Source organism: Vicugna pacos, chromosome 32 (assembly GCF_048564905.1).
Source record: "Vicugna pacos chromosome 32, VicPac4, whole genome shotgun sequence".
Lineage (NCBI taxonomy): Eukaryota > Metazoa > Chordata > Mammalia > Artiodactyla > Camelidae > Vicugna > Vicugna pacos.
In genome coordinates, this window is record NC_133018.1 from 24,774,499 (window position 1) to 24,795,910 (window position 21,412).

At 57.5% G+C, this 21,412-nt stretch overlaps 1 protein-coding gene and 4 long non-coding RNA genes across 5 annotated transcripts in view; 2 read left to right on the forward strand and 3 right to left on the reverse strand.

Annotated features, from left to right (window-relative positions):
* Window positions 1-1,523, reverse strand: part of GALNT9 (polypeptide N-acetylgalactosaminyltransferase 9) — a 75,379-nt gene extending 73,856 nt beyond the window's left edge. The window contains exon 1 of the mRNA XM_031670154.2: window positions 903-1,523. Within this exon, the coding sequence (XP_031526014.2) occupies window positions 903-1,143 (241 nt within the window). The 5' untranslated portion in view covers window positions 1,144-1,523. The remainder of the gene's footprint in view (window positions 1-902) is intronic.
* A 4,148-nt stretch (window positions 1,524-5,671) lies between these two features.
* On the reverse strand, window positions 5,672-8,925 carry LOC140690877 (uncharacterized). Its single transcript, XR_012066219.1, has 2 exons — window positions 8,792-8,925; window positions 5,672-8,590 (listed from the first exon to the last, which is right to left on the reverse strand). It is a non-coding gene; the product is annotated as an uncharacterized lncRNA (long non-coding RNA).
* Window positions 8,474-9,976, forward strand: LOC140690878 (uncharacterized). The gene is made up of 3 exons (XR_012066220.1): window positions 8,474-8,666; window positions 8,766-9,029; window positions 9,288-9,976. It is a non-coding gene; the product is annotated as an uncharacterized lncRNA (long non-coding RNA).
* Window positions 9,977-10,419: 443 nt separating this feature from the next.
* Window positions 10,420-18,282, reverse strand: LOC140690879 (uncharacterized). Its single transcript, XR_012066221.1, has 2 exons — window positions 18,206-18,282; window positions 10,420-10,914 (listed from the first exon to the last, which is right to left on the reverse strand). It is a non-coding gene; the product is annotated as an uncharacterized lncRNA (long non-coding RNA).
* A 99-nt stretch (window positions 18,283-18,381) lies between these two features.
* Window positions 18,382-19,175, forward strand: LOC140690950 (uncharacterized). Its single transcript, XR_012066363.1, has 2 exons — window positions 18,382-18,572; window positions 18,845-19,175. It is a non-coding gene; the product is annotated as an uncharacterized lncRNA (long non-coding RNA).
* Window positions 19,176-21,412: the final 2,237 nt, after the last annotated feature.

Sequence of the window (21,412 nt, forward strand, 5' to 3'; positions counted from 1 at the left end):
GAAAGCACTCTTCCTCCCACAGCTGTGCATCGGCCCTGACCCTCCTTGACTCCGACCCTGACTCTCAGGGTGACCCGCACCTGCTGGGGGTGAAACAAGGAGCCCACCCCTGGGAGCTGGGCTTCCTGTAGAAGCTTCCAAGGACGCCAGGCTCCCAGGCACATGGTCCATCTAAGTAATTAACACTGCCAAGCCCCTGCTAGGCCCTTGACGCTATCTGTCTACGAGTCGGAGGCTCATGCCTCATGCTTGGCCCACAACAACACTTTGTGTAGGGAGCCCTGAGCATCCCTAGGTCGGGAGGTTGAACAGGGCCAATGGATGGGGGACACCTTTCTCCACCAACATTTAAAGAACAGCTCTGAAGGGCAGAACTACCATTCCACCTGTCCCCACTTCTTCACCAAGGAGGTGGACGGGGTCCAGGCTAAGCCATGATGCATGCAGCTCCTGGACACACACACACACACAGAGTGCAGCAAGCCGCCTCACTCTTGGACCTGGGCACTGTCTGCTCTTAAAGCAGGTCTTACAACCTCTAGAAGTTTTCTCAAGTCCCCTCCCCCAGGGAACAAGATGGAGTCCCCTCATGTGTGCTGGTAGGTTGGCGTCCTCAGGTATCCACTGGGCAAGGGAATGAATGAGTGGTCACCCAGGCCAACGCCCTCTTATGCCCGGAGCCCTCAAAAAGCCCTTCTCTTCCTTATGCGCCTTCTCCCCGATTTACTCCCGAAGCAATGGGAGTTCCATCCCAGCCCTGGCTGGCCTTCAGGCCCCTGGGGTCAGCGCAGGTTCCAGCGGCTGGGCCACAGCGCAGTGTCCCAAGCACCGGGACAGTTCTCCTCCCTCCACAGCTCTCTGCCCAGCGCCTTTGTCCCAAGCAGGGCGCTGGGCCGGCTCACCATTCAGTTGGTTGTAGACTACCTCCTCCAGGTGGTCCAGGCGCTGCAGGATGGCTTCGCGCTCCGCCAGCGCGCCCGCCTTGGCGTGCCGGCTGCGCACCCGGCGGTCGGCGCTGCGCACAATCTGCACCAGCCCCTCTGAGCGGTCCTGCAGGCGGCAGTACACCGAAAAGAGGATGATGCCCACGAACACCAGGATGTTGACCGTCAGCAAAGTTTTGATCTTCCTGGCCACCGCCATGAACGCGGTTGGAAGCTGGGGGCTGCCTCACCCGCGGGGCATCCCCGTGGGCCCGGTGGCCACAAGAGCCTCCGCCTGGCCCGCTGCTTCGGGGACCATGAGCCAGCCCAGCTCGCCGCGGGCCGGAGACTGGGGCGGGAGCCTGCGAGCGAGGGGCTGCGAGCCGGGGGCTGCAGGCAAGGGCTGCGGGCGGGGCTGCGGGCCGGCCGCGCTCGGCCGCGGGGAGCTGTCCCTTCAGCACCACCCGCGCCCACTCAGCGCGCCCCTCCGCCTGCCGGGGTCCCCACGCGCAGGGGCTGCCCGGGGCCGCGGGCGCAGGGAGCACCCGGCATCCTCCGCAGAGGGGCGCAGCCCCGTCTCGGGAGCGGCGGGGCGGGCCTGGGGGCCCGGAGAAGCGAGGGCGGCGCGGGCCGGCAGGCGCTCGGCTGGCGTGCAGCTCCTGCCCGCCCCGTAGCCACGGCGCCGGTGCGGAGTGACGCGGCCGCCCAGCTCATCAGCATGCACGCGGGGCCCCGCGCCCGGCCCCGCAGGCCCACCCCTCCGGGACCGCCCCCCTCCAGGGCCACCTCTACCCCACTCCACGCCACCCCGCCGGGCGCAAGGTCCGGTGCGCGCTGCCAGCGCCCAAGCAGGGCGGAGTGGGGCGGGGCCTAGCGCTCTGGGGACCCAGAACAAGGGCAACCGGGCGGGCTCGGGGAGGGCAGAGCGCGCGGGCAGTCTCCACAGCCCCTCCCCGGACTCGAAATAAACCCCAAACTTGACCCGCGGAAGCGGGGTCTTGGGGAGTGCCTGGTCAAGGTGGCGTAGTCTGCGGGGGTGGGGGTCTTTGTGGGGAGGAGGGGGCACCGTAGGATCAAAGCCCCCTTGGTAGTCTGTCCCTTCTCCCTCCTTCCCTAGGGCAGACCGAATCAACTCCCGGCCTCCCTCCCCTCCCCGCTCTGGGGCTGGAGGCTGGAGAGAGCTGAGTTCAAGGGCTGGTGGACCCAGCCTGAGATTCAGTGGTACCTAGGGGCACTTCAGGCCGAACAGTGAAACCCACCAGGAGAGGGCGTCGGGTTCTCCAGGTGGCGGTCCTCAGACCTCAGGGGAGAGCAAATCTGGCTGACCTGGCCTCCACTCCCATCCTGAATCTAGCCCCAAGCCTGCATTTTGCAGACAGCCCGGGTCCAAGAGGAGAAATCTCCAGCGGCATTGGGGCCTGAGCACCCAGAAGGCAGGGGATCCTGTCTGTCCACTTCCCACTGAATCCTCAGTGCCTGAAACAATACCTGAGGCTTAGCTGGTGCTCTGGAAATTTTGCTGAATGAATGAATGAATGCAGGAACATTCATTACGAGTGGGCGTGTGCTAGACCCTCACTACACAGAGGCGGATAGAATAGAAACTGTATCCACATGTTGTTTGTGTGTGTGTGTGTCCGTGTGTGTGTGTGTGTCCGTGTCTGAATGCATCGGGGACTTCGGGGTCTTCTGACTCTTAGTCCAACACTCTTACTCATTTCTTGGCCTCAGGCAGACCAGCCTACCCATCTTGGAGGTTTTGTGCCTCTTGGCAGATTCTATTTCTCCTTTCCCTCATCAAAACTTCCTTTTCCTTCTCAGAACACTGTCTCCAGAAATTCAGAGGACAACCGCCGGGAGGGACCTCCAACTGGAACTTGAGGCCAGCTGTCCCTAGGGTGTTCACCCTATAAATCACTTGTTCTGGAAGGAAGCTGGATTCTGTTTTTAATCATCATTCCCGGAGAGTCTTACAATGCAGCAAGTTTGATAAACACTGGTCTATTTTTGATAAATAGCCATTGCCGTGTCCCTCCTTAAGCAATCGTGTGTTTTTCTGTTTATACAATGCCAAGCTGTAAGATATTCCACAATTTTTCAAGGATGGCTTTGGGGATGATAATACAAACAGTTAACACTTAACGCAGCGGTAAGGTTTTGCCAGACCCTGTTCTGGGTCCTTTATGGCTGTTAACTGATTAAGACTAATAGCAATCACATTACGGTATGAGCTGACATCATCTAATTTCATGTATGAAGAAACTGAGGCAGCGAGAGGATGAGTGCCTTGCTCAAGGTCACATCAAGGGCAAAGCATGGATCCGGGATTCAAGCCCAGACAATTTGGCTCCAGAGTCAAATTTATTAGCCACTGTCGCTCAAGAAAAAAAAAAAGGCACGTTTTTTACATGTTTATTGAAAGTGATCTTAAAGTGGTTTTGCAGGAGAAAACATTATTTTGTTCATGTCAATACATTGTGCTGCATTCTAAAGTTTAACAGGAAATGACACCTCCCAAATACGCATCAGTGTTTGATGAGGTTTCATTTGAAATACAAGCACGTTGACTTGGGAAGATTGGGGGCACTTTATAGGGAGGGGAATGCAGCTCACAGTCCAGCAAACTGGTATTCATTTGATCTTTTAAATACACCGCATGCTCAACTATGAGTTGTGAGATGTACTACAATATGTGGATGTGAGGCAGGGCCATTGTAGAAGCACTTCCCCCTTCCACCACCACCAGCTTCTTCCCTCTCACAAAGCCCTGGCCTCCCAGGGGCTCCCTCAGATGCCAGCCCTTCGGCAGCCAGGAAAGAGCCTGAAGTCCAAAGTGCTGATTTGCTGGTCTGGGAAGACCCCCACTGGGACTGCAGCTGTCACATGGGAAGGCACGGACGGATCCTAGGGGACTCTGGTGGCTGCAGCCTTGAGGAGGGCAGGCGTCTGGGTGCTGGCCCCGGGAAGGTGGGATAGTGGGAACACAAAGAGGCCCCAGGGAATGTTCTCTGATGTTAATAAAGTCAGGCTCCGACGGGAGGCTCGCTTTGAGACAACAGTCAGGTGTAAATGATTCTCTCCTGTCTCATGGAGCGAAGGGACTTTCCTGTTCACAGGCCGAGCTGGGCAGGCCATGTTTTACCGTCTCCATGCATCAGTCAGAATAGGCTAAGTTATGCTGTAGTAACAAATGCCCAAATCTCAACAGCTCAAACAAACAGGGCTGTGTCTCACACATGCTCAAATGTGTCAAATACGGATGTCCACGGGGTGGACAGGGGAGCTCTGCGGACTCCCCACCTCGGGACCCCACCTTCAGAGAGCGATCACCTTGAGTGTTGCCCGTGGCTGTGCCAGGGGAGGGGAGGGCTGAGGAGGGAGGGCCTCGCACTGGTCATTAAACCCCAGCCTAGAAGTGACATTTGCTATTCCCGCCCCAAACTTATCATCCAGACAACGTCACGCAGACCGCCCAGCACAAGCAGCTGGAGTGGGGATGAAATTCCACCGCACGCTCAGAGCAGGGTGACATGGGGATATTTTGGTTTAGACCAGGTTCATTGATGAGGTTGGATCTCAAGCACCTGCTCCACTTTCCTGAGCCCAGAGCCTCTGAGGACTGAAACTTGAGCTTCTGAATGGCAGCAGCTTCCTCCCACTGGAGAGTCTCTGCTGGAAGTGGCCTGAGGTTGTGTGGGCCAAGTCCTTGCCGAGTAACTGACCTCGAAAGGCCGAGCTGCGGGAACAGTTGGACAGCTCCAGTTCCTGCCCAGAGACAAAGTGGGGGGCTAATGACACCCCAGGATCCCAGCTCCCATCCTGGCTTCCCCGACTCTGACTTAGGCTGCCAGACCTGACTTTGAGCGGCTTTCAAGAGTCGACAGAGATGCTGGTGGAGTCTACTCGTTAGCCACAGGTCTCCTCTTGGAAGCCCCCCACGTGACAGCTGGTGAGCCCACACGGCCATTAACTCCGCAGATGGGCACATCTGTCCTCAGGCAGGTGATGGGGCTCACAGGGTGCTGGAGAGCAGGAGGGGTGAGGAGACTCCAGATCTGCAAGCCAAGCTGCCTCCTGCCTCCTCCAAGCAGAAAAGGCAAGATCCAAAGAGTCAGGAGAGGAAACTAGTGCCAGGCTGGGAAGGTGCATCTACCGGGCGGGATGGGGAGGGGAGCAGGGGACTGTGTGAGAGAGAGGTGAGACGGAGGGACGAGGAGGCCGAGGGTTTGGTGGGAGGTGGGGTGGATGGGAGTGCTAATCCTGATGAAAATGCCGGGAGTCATTCTCTGCTCTTTTCTCCGCAAAACGTTCTGAAAGGGAGACAGAATTTGCAAGTTTCCTCACAGCCTAAATTGCATCTACCCCGTGGGGCCTGAGGCCGACCCAGCTTCATGAGCACCGTGAGGCAACAGTGTCGTCAGCTTCCCAAAGGGACCTGTCAGCAGGTTCAAATGTCTCTTCCTCGCTGGTCTCAGGTAGAACAAAAGCTTCATCTACGAGAGCCTCGGTTCTGGCTCTTAATTTATTTACCAAACACTGAAAGAGTGTTTACCACGTGCCAGACACTGGTCCAAGTAGTTTATAGACTTCACTCAGGGGCGAGAGGCTATAGCTCAGGGGTAGGGTGTATGCCTGGCAGGCACAAGGTCATGGGTTCAATCCCCAGTAACTCCACTGAAAAAAACAAAACCCTAATTTAAAAAAAACCTAATTACCCCCCCAAAAAGAGAAAGTAAACAAACAATAAATCAACAAACTACATTCATTTAATCTTCATAGCAACCCTCAAAGGGAGGCACCATTGTACCCATTTTTCAAATGAGGAAATCGAGGCACAGAGAGGTTTGATAACTGCCAAAAGTCACACAGGTATAGGAGATGGAGCTGGAAATCAACCCCAGCTGTCTGGCTCCAGCTTTTAAACTCTGCTCTCAGCTGCCACTCCTGCCAGTAAACTCTCCTAAAATGTAGTCTTTCTTGTACTGTGTTGACGATTAATCTCTCCTGTTTCCTCCTGGCGCGTAATGCTAATGTGTCTCCTCATCACAGGGGCCTGGGGTGGTGAACCATTAACCCGTCAGGATATGCGAAGCTCCACCACACAGCAGCCAGAAGCATCAGCCTTCAGCCGTTCAGCCAGTGCGTCTGTAACTGAGGCTGGACTCACAGGACAGGTCCGCCTGCCTTTGAAGACGTCTGGGGCCCTCATCGGCATCAGGGAGCGAAGCTGACTGAAAAGCTGGGAGCTGGGATCATCTGAAGGTTCGCTCACTCGTGTGGCTGTGGGTGCGGCCAGGGGCTGGCTGGGACCTGGGCTGGGCCGTCTGCACGCCCCCCCCGGCCCCTCCACTCACACCGGCCCCGCCGTGTGGCCTGGGCTTCCTCACAGCGTGGTTGCCAGTGCCAAGCCCAACTTTCCGAGAGGCCAGCCACGTCGCCTTCGGTGACCTCGCCTCGGAAGTCACGTAGTGTCGCCTCCACCACCCAGACTCAAGGGCGGGACACAGACAGCATCTCTTTGTGGCCATGTTTGAAACTGCTCCACCTGCGGACCCCTTCCCTAACCAGCTTCTTGCGGCACACCTCCCAGCTGCTGGCGGGATGTGGGTGTTGGGACTTGGGGCCAGCTGTATGGCGGCCTGACTCCTGGTGGGGCCGGGGTCGCATGCAAATGGGCGTGATTCTCGAGCAGGTGAGTCTAAGGTTGCAAGCCCTGGACTGGAATTCCAGCGGGGCAGGCCGTCCGTTGGTTACCCACCCTCCTTTCCTTCTCGAACGTAAGAGCAACAACAGAGGTCAGAGATAACAACAAATGCCTCTTGGCCACAAGAGTCCATTTTAGACCAAGAAGTAAACCTTGATTAGTTGACACCAACCCGTGATATGGATGGTGCCAGGGTCTGAATGTTTGTGTCCCCTCTAAAAGTTCACATGTTGAAATCCTGACCCCCTCAAGCTAATGATATTAGAAAGCAGGGCCTTTGGAAGGTGATTAGGTCATGAGGAGGGAGCCCCCAGGATGGGGCTTGTGCCCTTTACAAAGAGGCCCCAGAGAGCTCCCCCCACCCTTTCACCAGGTAAGGATACAGCGAGAAGTCGACAGTCTGCAGCCCAGGAGAGGGCCCTCCCCCAGCCAAGCTGGTGCCTTGATCTTGGACTTCTAGCCTCCAGAAACATGAGATATAAATGTCTGTTGTTTATAAGCTACTCGGCCTGGTGGTATCTTGTCACAGCAGCTCAAATGGACTGAGGCAGGTGGTCATATCAGCCAGTGTGGGCAGGAGTCTACAGGCTGGGGAAAGATTGTCCTCCTTGATTGAAAGGCACTGATTTTACGGGCCAATTTTCCCTTTGCCCTTTCTGTTTGTCCTCTCTGGATATCAGATGTGATGCCTGGAGGAGCAGCAGCCATTTGGTGACCATGTAGCTACAAGCATATGGATGAAGGTCAACACACATTAAGGATGGCAGAACACAAAAATGAAGGAGGAAGAGTCCCTGACGGCACCACAGAGCAGCTACCCAGCCCTGGGCTGCCGGCCTCTGGAATCTTGTTACGTGAGACAAATGAGCTGCTGTTAGGTTTCTGCTCTGCATTCCTAGTTGATGCACTTATTTCTGGGGCCGTGGGAACCACCCTGCCATCCACCGCAAGCACGACTTCCGTGGTTCCCTGCCTCATTAACCCCCACAAGCTTCTGCCCTCCTACCTGGAGAGCACGGTGACACCTCTTCCCACTCCTGTGATCTGGGCTGGGCACTGTTAGGGACTGTCACTAGCAAACTGTTGCCAACCTGACACTTATAACCTGGACCTGCCCTGAGCACTCGCGGCCTCTCCTCAGGCACGCAGCATCGTCGCTTCACGTAGGGTGCCCCAGGCGTTCTAAGGCGGGAGGCTGCAGGCAGCTCGGTGCCCCAGTGGTGAGAGAGGCAGAGAGGAGCGCTTCCCACGACCTTTGCCGGCCTTGTCCTCAGAGCTCTGTCATCAGCTGAGCTCCCTCTGCTTGAGGAGGGCACGTGTCCCCAGGCAGGAAGGCGGCTCTGGGCTCTGCCAGGCCCCGCATGGTACCATTCGAGTGAAAGGTAGTGTCTCCCCATCCACCCACGCCTACCTTGCCTGGCCTGGCTGAGCCCACACCTGCTGCTCTCTCTGACGGGCCCCCTCAGGGGTCCGTGCTGGCCTGGAGTCTGGCCCCCTCGGTGCCTCCTGCGTCCCCGCCCCCTCTCTCATGCCTGCTAAGCTCCCCGGTGCCGCTGCCTTCACTCCCTGACTGGACTCCCATCCCTGGCTCTTCCTGCAGAGCACCCCCGCCTTTCTGCCAGAAGGGCTCCCTGACCGCCCTCAGCACCCCTCACGCCCCTCCCGCCCTGTCCTGGGAGATACTTAGCCATCCAGCCCGGCTGGCTCGCAGTCTCTGCAGCGCTGACACGGAGGGGCTCGCCTTTTCAGGGAAACTCTATTTCCTGGCTTGGGTGGGGCCACTCTCCCTTGGACTTCCCCCGGCCCTTCTGGCCGTGCCTTCTCCATCTCCCCTGGGGATGCCCCTTGTTCTCAGATCTTTCTTCAATACACTCTGCACAGCTGTACCCACACCCATTTCGTTTTTGTCTGAATGTCCCAAGTCAGCATCTTCTTCCCACGTCGTGGCGTTTAGGAGGGAGGCCTGCGGACACAAAGGCAGAAGAGTAGAGGCTTCGGGGACGCGGTGACGGCTGGCACGGACCCCCCGTGCTGCCCAGGCGAGTTTCCCACCCCAGTCTCCACCCGCCCTGCAGGTCAGGGGTCTGCTCTGCGAAACTCCTTACTCCCCACCCACACCTGGCTTTCCTTCCCAACAGGACCACCACAGAGCCGGTCTCATCACCTCTCCAGGTTGGTCCCGACGCCAGTCCGTCAGGCCGTCTGTCACCTATGGTGGCAGGAGAGCTCCTTCCAAAGCGCAGCTCTCACAAGGGCGCTGCGAGTCCTCGCAGGCCTCCAGGGCTCCCTGCGACCTCCAGGATGAAGTCTGGGCCGCCTGCACGCGCCCTCCAGCCCTCCACCCAGCGTTCCCAGCACCAGCTCTTTTCTGTTGCTGTTTTTCCTTCTGCTGGGGGAGGGAGGTAACTGGACTTATTTATTTATTACTTACTATTTTTTTAAATGGAGGGACTGGGGATTGAACCCAAGACCTCGTGCATGCTAAGCAGGTACCCTCCCACTGAGCTGCACCCTCCCCCACGCCAACCCCCGCCCCAGCTTCAGCCCTTCCTCCTTCCTGTCACCCCGTCACCGCCTGTCCATAAGATGGAAACCCGCACTGCTTCCTAAACGCCCTGCCCTGCGCTCCGGTGTGTGAGCCCACACTCTTCTTCCCCCAGAAATCCCCAGTCACCGCTTGCCGGCTGGTAGCAGTATTATTGCTTGCAACGTACAGACAAGGAAACTGCAGCTCAGCGACAGGAATGAGCAGCCAGGCCACGCGGGGGGGAGCCGCACAGCCAGGACTGGAGCGAGGGCAGTCTTTTTCAGGTCCACACTCCCGCCAGCAGGCTCTGCCTCGTTGGAAGCAAACTTGGCTCTCCAGACACCGGAGTGCGGGGCCTCAGTTATGCAGGGGCTGCCGCCTCCCCCCACCTGGAGGACACATTTTTAGGTGCTCGGCCTGGGGCCAGGATGGGATAGGGAGATGCCGGCTCCAGCCAGTCCCTGAAGCACAGCCCAGGAAGGACCACGACAAAGGCCCTTGTACAGGGTTCCTGCTGCTGTCAGACCGGGAGGTGATGTGACCTGGGTCTGTGCCTTATCAAAGAGAACCAGGCAGCTTTATGTCAGGAACATGAAATTACCATCACTGGCAGAGAGAGATCTTTGATTTCCCTCTCCGCTCTAGAAAGAATTAGCTCAAAGCTCACAGAGAACATTTCAGCTGGAGAAGGCCTCTCCCCGACTCTCTTCCTTCTGCCAGAGGGGAAAACATTCATCAAAATGGTTTTCATTTCTATTGACTCCCAGGCCTGGCATCGACCTGTACGCTGCCCTTACTGGGCCCCTTGAAAGGTTTCTAATAACCCAGGATGATTTGAAAATACACCCTTCGTGGTTTCCAGGGACCTGTGGCTCCCTCTTTGCAAGGTCGTCTCCGAGCAGAGCGGGGCTCAGAGCCTTCCGAGACTCTCTGGAGCAGTGGATGATCCGACAACTGCAGTGTGTTACCCACACGTCACCGAGGCTCCCACATCAGCACGGGGTGCAGGCGGGTGAGCGATGGGAGCTGCACACCACCGGTGGTCGTGAAAGGCTGGAAGTGTTCAGCCTGGACGTTTGCGAACTGATGGCAGCGCCTGACCACGTGATGCTCTGGGACACACAGTGGCTCAGGAGCGAGGAGCAGGCCTGCAGGGAAGGGGCCACTCTCCTGGGACGCGCTCTGCAGCTCCGACCTGATGGGGGATGGGATCACCGTCACGGCAGAGTTGAAGGAGACAGATGCAGAATGATCACACAGTAAGATGGGGTTGTTTTTAGCTTTATTGGAGTGTAATCGACAAACATTGTAGATATTTAAGGTGGACGATGTGATGGTTTGATACGCGCATGCGTCGTGAGCCAATCAGCACAAGTAAGCTAATCAGCACGTCCATCACCCACATAGTTACCGTTCTGTGTGCGGTGAGAACAATTAATAGCTACTCTCTTGGCACATTTCAAGCACACAGTGCAGTATTGCTCACGATAGTCACCACACTGGACAGTAGAGCCCAGCACTTTCTCATCTTTACCTGGAACTTAGTACCCGTGACTGGCGTCTCCCGTGTCCTCCACCCCCGTCCCTGGCAACCACCGTCTTACTCTCTGCTTCTCCGGTTTTGGCTTTCTTAGACTCCACATGTGAGCCCATCCAGTGCTTGTCTTTCTGTGTCCGGCGTATCTCGCTCCGCACGATGTCCTCCTGGTCCAGCCACCGTGGGACAGACGTCAGTCACCAACATAGATTAAAGGAGGTGTCTTTAAGCAGAAACGCATGTAAAGCAAATTACATATTGATTAGCTGATGAAAATATTGTGACCAGAAGCTCACAGGAACCCAACGTTGTTCTACCCCATGAGCAACCGTTCAGTATCCACTAGCGCAGTATTTGCACTGACCTCACAGAGCGTAACTACTGAGAATAGGGATAACAGGCCGTACACACATACATAGGTGTGAACTGTAACTTGTGCCCCTGGATCCAGCTATGCCTGAAGCCCTGGATCCACCACGCAAGCCCTGGTTGTGTAAATCAGTACGTCTCCTGTTTCGGTCAAGCTCGTGTGGGCTGGTCTCTGCTGCTTGCCCACAAAACTTCCTTACTGACGCAAACCCAGCTGGTCATAGTTCCAGGGTGTGATTTCCTAGTTCTAAGCAAAGGTGTCCCCAGGAATCACAGAAGGACAGTGACTCCCCAAGGACGTTTTCCAAGCTGGTAGCAGGAAGGCTCGGCACTGCTGGCGCAGCAGGAGTCAGGGTAGGACGCGGGCCGCCCCTGCGGGCGGTCTGACCGCCCTCTCCCCTCCGGGCAGTCCCTCCGGCTCTGGTTTTCCGGCTGAACTCCCCGAGGATAGCCCACAAAGCAGAGCCATCACTCAGGAAGATTCACGACAGCCATTTGCACTCCCGCGTGTGCTTGCAGACGCGGCACCCCTGCCGCCACCTTGCCTTTTACTTAGCGCGAAGGAGCAAGCTGTTCCCAAACTGCATTAGCACATTCCTCATAAATCAGACATTTCTGAGCGCCTCCCGGGACGGCCGGCTCCGGGCAGGGGCTGTCACTGCCCAGCTCCTGGCTTTCTTCCCCCTACCACAAGAACTGGCGGGTGGGGACACCCCTTCCGGAGGGGGGGTGTCAGTGCACCCTCTGTGGTCCCATGAAGGGGTGGGTGGGTGGGCACCGAGGTCTCCACTTCACAAGCCACTACTCCAGCTCATCTCAGAGTCCCTGCTCCGGGCGCCCTGCGTCTGCTGCCCACTGCCACCGTGTTGGTCCTTCCCGCCTCTCAGACCCCACCTCTGATGTCACCGCCCCCAGGCGTGCCCTGGCACCCCTGAGCCAGCCCAGCTGTCGCCCCTCGTTGTCCCTCCTGGTCCTCATCACAAAGGAGCAGGTGCCTCGTGGATCCTGGATTCATGTTTCTGCGCTTTGTCTCCAGCTCAGGCTCTGATCCTCCTGAGGGCGGGGACAGTGCCTGGCACTTGGGAGAAGCCCGATAAACGCTTCCAGTTCCAGGGACGGAGGAGAGGTGAGCTGCACGGTCTTCCTCGGGACAGCCGGTGGGCGCAGGAAGCAGGACCCCCAGACCAGCCCTCCTGTCGAGGAGCCGAGGGTCCTGAGGGGACCCTAACAAGGGCCTGTGGGGTAAGGACTTGGTTCCGAGGCCGGGGGCTTAGCTCTGGGAAGCCGCCCAGCTCCACTCCCTCTTCTCAGCCGGACAGCAGGGTGTCTGCAAACCCAGACCCGGAGAGGATGGGCTGCCCTGGCTCGTGATGGGGAGCTGGCAGTGAGCTTTCATCAAAACCCCAGCCGCTCACTCGCGAGTGAGCTGAGAGGTGGGCTCCGGAGAGCAGGCAGAGCGGGCGTGGGCGGCTGAGCTGAGGACCTGTCGTAGCCCCGTGAGTTAATTATCAGGGGAGATCAGTGCCCCTTTGTGCTGGCAGAGAAAACATTTCTGCAGCTCCTCTGTGCCTCACTCGATGGGCTCTGATTCGGCCAAAGATGGACTCGAGGGCTCTCCCAGACCCCACCCGCCCGCCACCTGCAGCAGCGGCCCGCACACCCCGCACGCACGTGTCCTCCTTGGGCGCGCCCGTGACACCTGGGGCCGTGGTCTCTGGGCACCGGATCTTCGGGGCTCTGCTGAAGGAGGTCACAGCTGGCAGGCGCCAGGGCCAAGCCGGTCCCCGGGGGCATCTGTGGGCAAAGTGTCTCCATCATAAATAAAGACGCTAGAAAGCTGGTCTCCCAGGCTTCCCCACGGCGTCTCTGGATCCGCAGGGGCTCGCCGCCTGCGAGGGTGTCCTGAGGAGGTGGGAAAGCGGGGAGAAGCCTCCTGCCAGGGGTGAATCCCAGAGCGAGAGCCGACGACACCAAGTCCGTGTGTCCCCTAGGACGTCGTGAGCCTGCCCCTGCCCAGGAACGTCACCTGCACACCATTCTAGACAAACCGTCTAGGGTAACCTGTGACAACCTCATCAGAAAAAAATTCTCTGATGCTTCAGGGCCTCTGGGGCGGGGAGCGTGGGCTTCTCAGTTCTGGGAGCTCCGGCCTGGGCTTCTGCCAGCTCTCACTACTATATAATTTAATCTAATTGATCAATTAAATCCAAATAATTTTTAAACAAGCTGTAGTAATCAGCACTGCATATAATTTTCTTAACGACTTTATCAAAGGAAATTGCTCACTGGGACTTGCTGTCGGCGTGGTGGGAACGGTCATCTCCCCAGCTTTGAGACCCACACAGCTCTGGGGAGCAGCCTGCCCACGGGGCTCGCCACGGCGCCCCTAGCGGAGGAAGCAGCTTCCGGTTAGTCTGACTCGGTGGCCCCTCTGAGTCACCTCATGTCGAGCGTTCATTTGGGCTTGTCGTCAGACCTTGGGCAGACACCGTGGTCCTTTCTGTCTCATCTGTTGAATCATGTGTGGGTCGCCTGCTGCCTCAGTTGTGCTGTGTAACAAACAGGCACGCCGACCTTCAGAAGCCTGAGGTGAACATTTACCTTTGCCCGTGGGGGGGCCAGCCGGTTCTCCCGGGCTGTGGTCCGCTGTGGAGTGTTGATGGCTCTGCCTACGTGGAACCTCCGCTGAGCTGCCTCCACCCGCCTCCCGCAGGCGGGCCCGCATGTTCCGGCAATTCTCACAGAGGGACGAGAGAGGGCTGTTTCAAGCCCTGCCTGCATCTAGGCTGCTCTGCCCTTGGCCAAGGAAGTCAGGCTTCATCCGAGTGGGGGACCTATCACGAATGGGGCAGAGGGCTGAGGGCAGGGGCTGCTCCTGGTGTCAAGGATGGGCAGGAAGTGGGCAGGAAATGCTGTCTGGCCGGTCCCTCCGAGAAGGCACACAGTGAGGACGCAGTGACCCCCCGAAGAGAAGAGGCCTGCAGTTTCCAGGTGGGAGGAGTGGGCATTGGCGACAGAAACAGCCCAAGTCCCCTGAGCTTGGCTCTGGCTGCCGGGAGTCTTCCCCGAGCTACTCCTGCTCCAATTTCCCCAAGGCTGCACGCTGGGGCCACCCCACGCAGCCCGAAGTGCAGCTTCGCACTTGGAGTGGCTCCTGCCTGTCGCCAGGGTCTGGAGGCTCTGGCTCTGAGGTGCCGAGTGGCTTCACCAGCGAGTCACTGTCATGGCCGAGCCCGGCAGCCACCTCCCAGCCAGGAGCCTGGTCAGCTCCCCCAGTCCCCTCCCCAGAGGTGTGGGGGCTAATGTTCTTTGCTCCCATCTTGCAGGTGTTATGGGGTGAATTGTGTCCCTCAAATTCATTCATGGAAAGACTTCCAAATGGTCTTTTCCTTATTTGGAAACAGGGTCATTGCAGACAGGGTCAGAATCAGGCAGGTTAGGGTGAGGTCACACTGGGGCGGGGGGGGCCCTGAACCAATCTAACCTGTGTCCTTATAAGAAGGGGTGATCAGGACACAGACACGCAGGGGAGAGCACGTGAAGACAAAGGAGAAGGCGGCCGTCTGCGCGCCAGGAGAGAGGCCTTGGAACGAGCCCGCCTGCAGACACTCCGGCCTTGGACCCCTGGCCTCCAGGACTGAGACAGGAAGTGCCGATTGTTCAAGCCACCCCACTGTGGCATTTGTGCCCCAGGACATTGACACGGCAGATGAGCCGAGTAGAGCTGCAGCCAGAAGACAGGGCACAGCCCTGGGCTCCGATGAACTGCCGCTACCTTCCAAGACCAGAGCTGAGCGCCCACAGGGAGCAGGCTGCCCTCTCCGCAGGCTCGTCCCGTGTACGTGGTGTTATGTGTGCCCATGTGTGTAAGCATGTGTATGTATGGGATTGTGTACACGTGTGTGCGTGTTGGGGGGTGTTCCTGAGCCTCGGCCTTCCTTCCAACACTGGGGATCCGAGGGGCCCTGGGGTGGCCTGGTGTTGCTGGGGAAGCCTCTGGGGTGTCCTTTGAGATGGGGGTGACATTTAAGAGATTTTTTGCATCCTGGGGACCCCACTTTGAAAGCCACTTAGAGACACAACTGAGTTCAAGCCTTGCCTCGGTGACGCTGGGCAAAGCACATCACCTGCCAGTGTCTCACCTGCCAGACTCAGGTATCAGCAGCACCTGGAGGGTCACGTGGGGCGCATGTGCTCAGGGTTGGTCCTGCCTGGCCCCCAGCCAGGTGATTCCCTTTGTCTCAGGACACTGCCTGCCTAGGACAGTGACAGCCTCCGTCCTGGGGAGGGCAGTGGGAGCGCCAGCCCAGCTGGAGTCACACTGCCTGGTTGAATTCTGAAACTGGAGCTGCGACTGTCCGCTGACCGAGGGACCAAGCACCATGCCCGCCCAGGGCGGCTCACACAGCAGACATTTGCTCCCTCCTGTTCTGTTCTGGAGGCTGGAGGACACGGGTCTGGGCATCTCAGGCTGCTCTGAGAACAGACTCTGTCCCCAGCACTCCTTGGTGGCCGCGGGCAGTCCTCGTACTTCTCGGCTCAGGGCCTCACCCCTCTGCCCATGACTTCACGTGGCCTTCTCCCCGTGCGTGTCTGTGTCCAGGCCTCCCCTCTTTATAAGGTCACCAGTCCTGCAGATCAGGGCCCACTCTGCCCCAGCACGACCTCATCTTAACTTGATTAGCTACATCTGCAAGGACGCTATTTCCTAGAGAGGTTCCAACCCGAGGTGTGGGCAGTCACACAGGAACATGTGCGTCTGGGGGGCACAGTTACACCACGATAATCAATGAGGACCCTGTGGCCTTGAGCAGAGCTCTGGAGCTCTCCTGACCCCTCTCTTGTCTGAGAAATGGGGCTTGCGTCCCATCTCAGGTTGCGAAGATTTAAAGAATAAAAGCGTGTGAAAGGTGGAGAATCGTGGCTGGCCCGTTGGAGGAGCTCAGTAAATATCAGCCCTCGTAATTTGCCAGGATGAGAGTGGAGCCCCCAACTCCCAGCCCGTCTGGTTGGCGCCTCCTCTGACTCCTCTTCCCAGCACCCCTCCCGGACCCAGACTTCCTTCCGCTCCTGTGGCCGCAGCCCAGGGAAGGGGCTAGCGGCGGAAGGGCCCCCACCTGGGCTCTGCCCCCTCGGTCTCCCCTCGAGGGGCTGGGGAGGGGCGCTCGCAAAGAGCCTCACGGTGGAACTCCCAAGACTGCTCCTTAAACCAGCAGCAGAGCTTTCCGTTATTTCTCCGTAAGTGTAAATGTTCCCACAGGCTCCAATTACAGGCTTCTGTGGAACTAAGTTTTTCCCAAGCCAGCTCCAATTCAATTTGAATATTAAACTCTTCCCACAAGAGCCGCTGGGATTCCCACCCTGGCAGGGAGAGCAGGGGGCCCTCGGAACCCTGGGCTCCGGATGCTCAGGCCTGGAAAAGGAGGGGGGGACGGATGGATTTGGAGGGATGTGGGGCGCCTGGAGGCTGGAGCTCCAGGAGGGGCCATGGCGCCCCCTCCCTGGACTGGGGCCGTGGAGGTTCAGGGTCTTGCCCCCACAGCCCCCCTGACTTTACTCTCTGCCTCCTTCATCGCAACTTCATTTCAAAGAACACTTTCAAATGTTCCCTGTAGATCTGTTTTCTTTTGTCCACCATCACTTCTTCAAAAATTTGAGTTATTTGCCAATATTTGACATCAGAATATGTCACATTGAGAAGGATTTCTGGTGTCTCTAGAAGTACTGAGAAATGTGGCCACATAGAACTGTGTTCTCACGGAAAAAGTAGACAGAGCTGACCAAGGACTGCTCCCTTTAGAAGAATGTACAGTATCCAGTTGGCCACAATTTCTGTCTGGCCCACTTCAGTCTCCCTGGCCTGTGGAATTTTTAAGTTTGGGATCACTTTTATAGAACTCTGACCCCTCTTCAAGTTTCCTGTGCCAGGAACAAAGCGCCACTACCACCACCATCATCACCATTGTCACCACCACCACCATCATCACCATCATCATTAGGGCCAGCATCATCACCACCATCCTGCACCATCATCATCACCATCAAGATCACCACCGCCACCACCATTATTACCATTATCACTACAGCTCTCATCACCACCACTGTCATCAGCTCCACCACCACCACCGTCATCACCTCCACCTCCACCACCACCCTCATCACCACCATCATCACCATCATTACCATCATCCTATCATCATCACCACCATCTCCACCACCACTCCACCTCCTCCACCACTGCACATACACAGAAGCATACACACATTCAGAGACTCCCTCTGTGCCTCTCTGTCTTTCACCAGATTCATTTCTTTACCTCTGACCACTACGGGGGCTCTCAGCTCATCCAAATGTCACTGGTTCGTGCAAGTACAAGTGGGTCAGAGCTGGTGGTGGAAGGAGGTGGGGTTGGAGACCTATGCTAAGAATCCCCACCTTGAAACATTATGCTGTACACCCGAAACTGACACACTGTAAACTGACTACATTTCAGTAATAAAAAGAGAATGCCCATCTTGTACGGACCTGAGTAAGATATGTCGGCAAACTTACTCATGCAGTGCCGCTCGCTTTGGCTCCATGTCTGGCTGTGGAAGGGTATTCATGCCTTTTCTGTACCAGCCATCTGTTACTCGACTGGGCATCCCCGATTTCTTCAGGGAGCCCCCTATTCTAAATCCGTTGGTTGAGCTGAGGTAGGCCCTACTTCCAGTTCTGGAAGCAGTCTGGGATTCTCAGACCAGTCAGCATATTCGGGGCCTGAGACCCACGGACTGGTTTGGAGGAGGATACGTGACCCAAGACAGGTCAACACAGCTCATCTCTCAGCCGTTTTTGGGAAAGACTGGTCAACAGTGCCCTTCCCCCATAGGGTGTGCACACTGGCGGGGCGCCTAGCTGACAGCGAAGCTGCCAGCAGGGGAAGCCAGGGGGCGGGGGCCAAGTCTCGGATCTCCCGCATCCGGTTGTGCTTGATTCCACTTGCGTGACCAGTGAATCTGCTCTTTTTGCCATTTTGGGTTGGGTTTCCGTCACTTGTAGTCAAAATAGCCTTGGCATATTCGGTTCCTTTCCTGGAAGAAGTTTCTGGAAATGTTCCAGCCCTTCCACTTGCTTCCCCAAGAAAGGTGGCGGACTGTACCTACCTCCGTGAAATGACACACATGCTGTCACCCAAGTTATCTCCTCAGCATCAGCAGGAGGTGGACACTCCAGGGTTTGGGTCCTGCCCGGCCCCCACCCCACCCAGCTCTGTGATGCGTCCTCTGCTTGGAATTCCTGACAGCAGTGCCTGCCTCCCAGTGGTGGTCTGTCCTTGGAGATTTCCAGCTGAGCACAGCCCCATGGGAACGAGCGCTGGTTCCGTGGGAGTTAAGGCTGGGGAGTCTGGTGCCCCCCAGAGCCTGGCGTAGCCTGAGGGCCGGCTGCGAGGGCTGAGACCCTAGGACCATTTCAGCCCCTCTGCCCCAGGGGGTCACGCAAAGACCCAAGATCTCTGCCTCACAGCCCTGGGTGAGTCTTTCAGGCAGGACTTCTGCGCCCCCTTCCCACCTCCTGCCTCCTCCACCCAGGAGCCATGCCCGACCTCTCTCTTCGCTCAGTTCAAATCAACCAAGTCGTCATCTCAGGACGGGCTGGCCTCCAGTGTGTTATTTCCTTGCTTCAGAAGCACTGAAACAGAGACGTGTCAGATTTTCTCATCTGTAAAATGGACACGTCCATCTGACGGTGGTTCTGCTGTACGTACAAGTATCTATTCCTTTTCATATTATATTTCGTTATAGGCTACTATGCCAGAAATTAACACAACACTGTAAGTTGCCATACTTCAGTTCTTAAAAACCTGAAGGTGAAAACATGAAAACGAGAGAGTTTGGACCTGCTTCCCCAACACGGTCTGTACACACCGGCCATGGCAGTACATGCTCCGACCTATGAGTGCAGGACACGATGCTTCATGGGGACTTTGGCTGCAGAGCTGGCCTCCTTCGAGGCTCTCAGGTGCCCCAGGAGATAAATAAGACGGAGATGACAGTGATTTCATAGGTAAAACTGGCGCCAAGCGACTGACTGATCTGCAGACACTGCAAGTAATTAGAAGCAGAAGTGAAACAGCCCAGGTGTCCTGACCCACCTTGCGCGACTCCTCTTGCTGCATCAGAAGTCAGACCCCCAGACCCCTCACTGCCGTGCTCCCCGGTCCCATCCTTTCCCCGAACCCCGTCAAATGCCGGGAACAACCGCAGAGACCCCCCTCTTTCCTCCCTCCCTCCTCTACGCGCCTCCCCACGGCCCCCAGGACTGGACTCCGCTGTTCTGTTAGCCTCTCACATTTTCCAGCCCCGTCCAGAGAACGAGGCAGGATCGCTGCAAACTGGCTTTTGAAACCAGCTTCCCCCTAGGGAGGCTGCGGGCCTGCTTCCAGGCAGTGATTAAAGCAGTAATCCTGCATGGCAGTCGCGCAGCAGCCCCAGCTCCAGAATTCCTCAGTTCTGAGCTTCCCTCCCCTCTGCGGACAGCCGCAGATGTCCCAGGTGAGGCGAACGGGCTGCCTCTGCCTCTCCACCTGGGAATGTTCGATCCACCAGCTTGTCAGTGGGAGCGACTTCCCTTCGACATGTGTCTCGACTGTCTCCACAAAAGTTGACCAGATTTTCTCAGAAGCTGCCCCTGCCTCTGTCAATCTAATGAGGGTCCCAGGTGTGGAATGACAGGTGATAAGAGGGAGTGGGGAGGAATTTGGGGCCCACCAGTGCAGTATCAGGGAGTGGGGTGGTGTGGTCCAGCTCTGAGCCTCTGCTCAGTGCTGGGCGAGGAGCAAGCCCACAATGAGCAGCAGAGCTGGGCAGAGGCTGCCTTCTCTCCTCTTCCACCTGGACACACAGCCGGACTACGTTTCCCAGAACCGCCTGCGGCCAGGTGGAGCCCCATGATGGGTTCTGACCAATGGTGTGCAGGCAGATATGATGGGCTTCCCCTAGAAGCCTGGACCTGACCTGGCTCTGTCCCCACCGCTGCCTGCATGGAGAGGATCCAGGGGGTCAGAGGAGGACGAGCCGCAAGACACGGGGGGGTCTGGGTCACTCCATGACCATTCAGGGTGGAGCCCACACCTGCCATCCAGCCCCTGACGACCTACGCCGGTTAATGCCGTGAGCTTTTTAATGCAGGAAGTAAACATTTTTTGTATTAAGCTTCTGAGGGTTCATCGTGTATCTCTCCCAGCAGCAAGCATACTTTACACTGGCTGATACAATGCTCTGAGGCAGTATTTGGCGGGTGGGTCAAATGACAGAAACCCTACTTGAAGGCGCTTGAGCAGAGTAAATGGAATTTATGAGCTCCTGTACCTGGGAAGTGAGAGGCAGGTGGGGTCCAGGCATGGCTTGATCAGAGAGCCAAAAACAGCACCAGCAGTGCGAGTCTGTCCTGGCACAGCCTGTCTGTGCTGGCTCCAGGTTGGCCAGGCTCACCTCTGTGGGGATGGCCGAGCCCAGCAGGGGTGGTCACCCTAGAGTCCTCGTCTCCAGAGGGGTCACATGTGCGGGGGGACGTGTACCCTGATTGTCCAGGCTGAGGCACGCTGACCCTTCAGCTCATCTGGCGTCACCGTGTGGAGGAGGGGACGATCACACACACAGGGCGTCTGTCTTTGGAGACTCACAGGGGCACTCCTGGCTGTTTCCAGGAAAGAGGATGCCCGAGCCAGCGGATGTGGCAGAACAGGTGGGCGCACGCAGGGCCCACCCATCGTGTTCCCTGGGACCCCACCAAGGAGAACCACCTCCCTCCACTCCACCAGATGGCGCCGAGGCGGCCTCCACGTCCACACAAAATCCACACGGACTGACCCAGCCCGCCCTGACGTCTGATTCCACACAGGGACCAGAGTGAGCCCCTGCCTGGTGACAGACCTTGTGGGCACAGAGACGAGGGGCGTTGGCCCATCCGACACGGGAGGGAGCCCCCCTACAGCGGGGGAGCAGAGCTGAAAGCTGGAAGCCACGGGCCCCAGGGTAGCCAGAGACGCACTCACTGGCATCCCAGACCCCCGCTGCCCCGCCATCTGTCCCTGCCCTGGGTCCCTGAGACCGCCTCCAGTGCACCCCTCCTTTGCCAAAGTTCCGGCTGATCTTTCATCTCTTGAAACCAAAGGAACCTGAAACTCAGACATCTACAGAGTTTCCCCTTCTCTACTGTGATGAAACTCCAGGTTTACCCGAAAGCACTGCAGCACGTTCGTGATCTGAAGTGAGACCTACACACATTCTCGGAGACGGACACTCGAGTGCCGTCTGGGGCCAGGCTTATCCCTGAAGTCTGGCCTCACAGCACTGCCAAGGGGTCCCTCC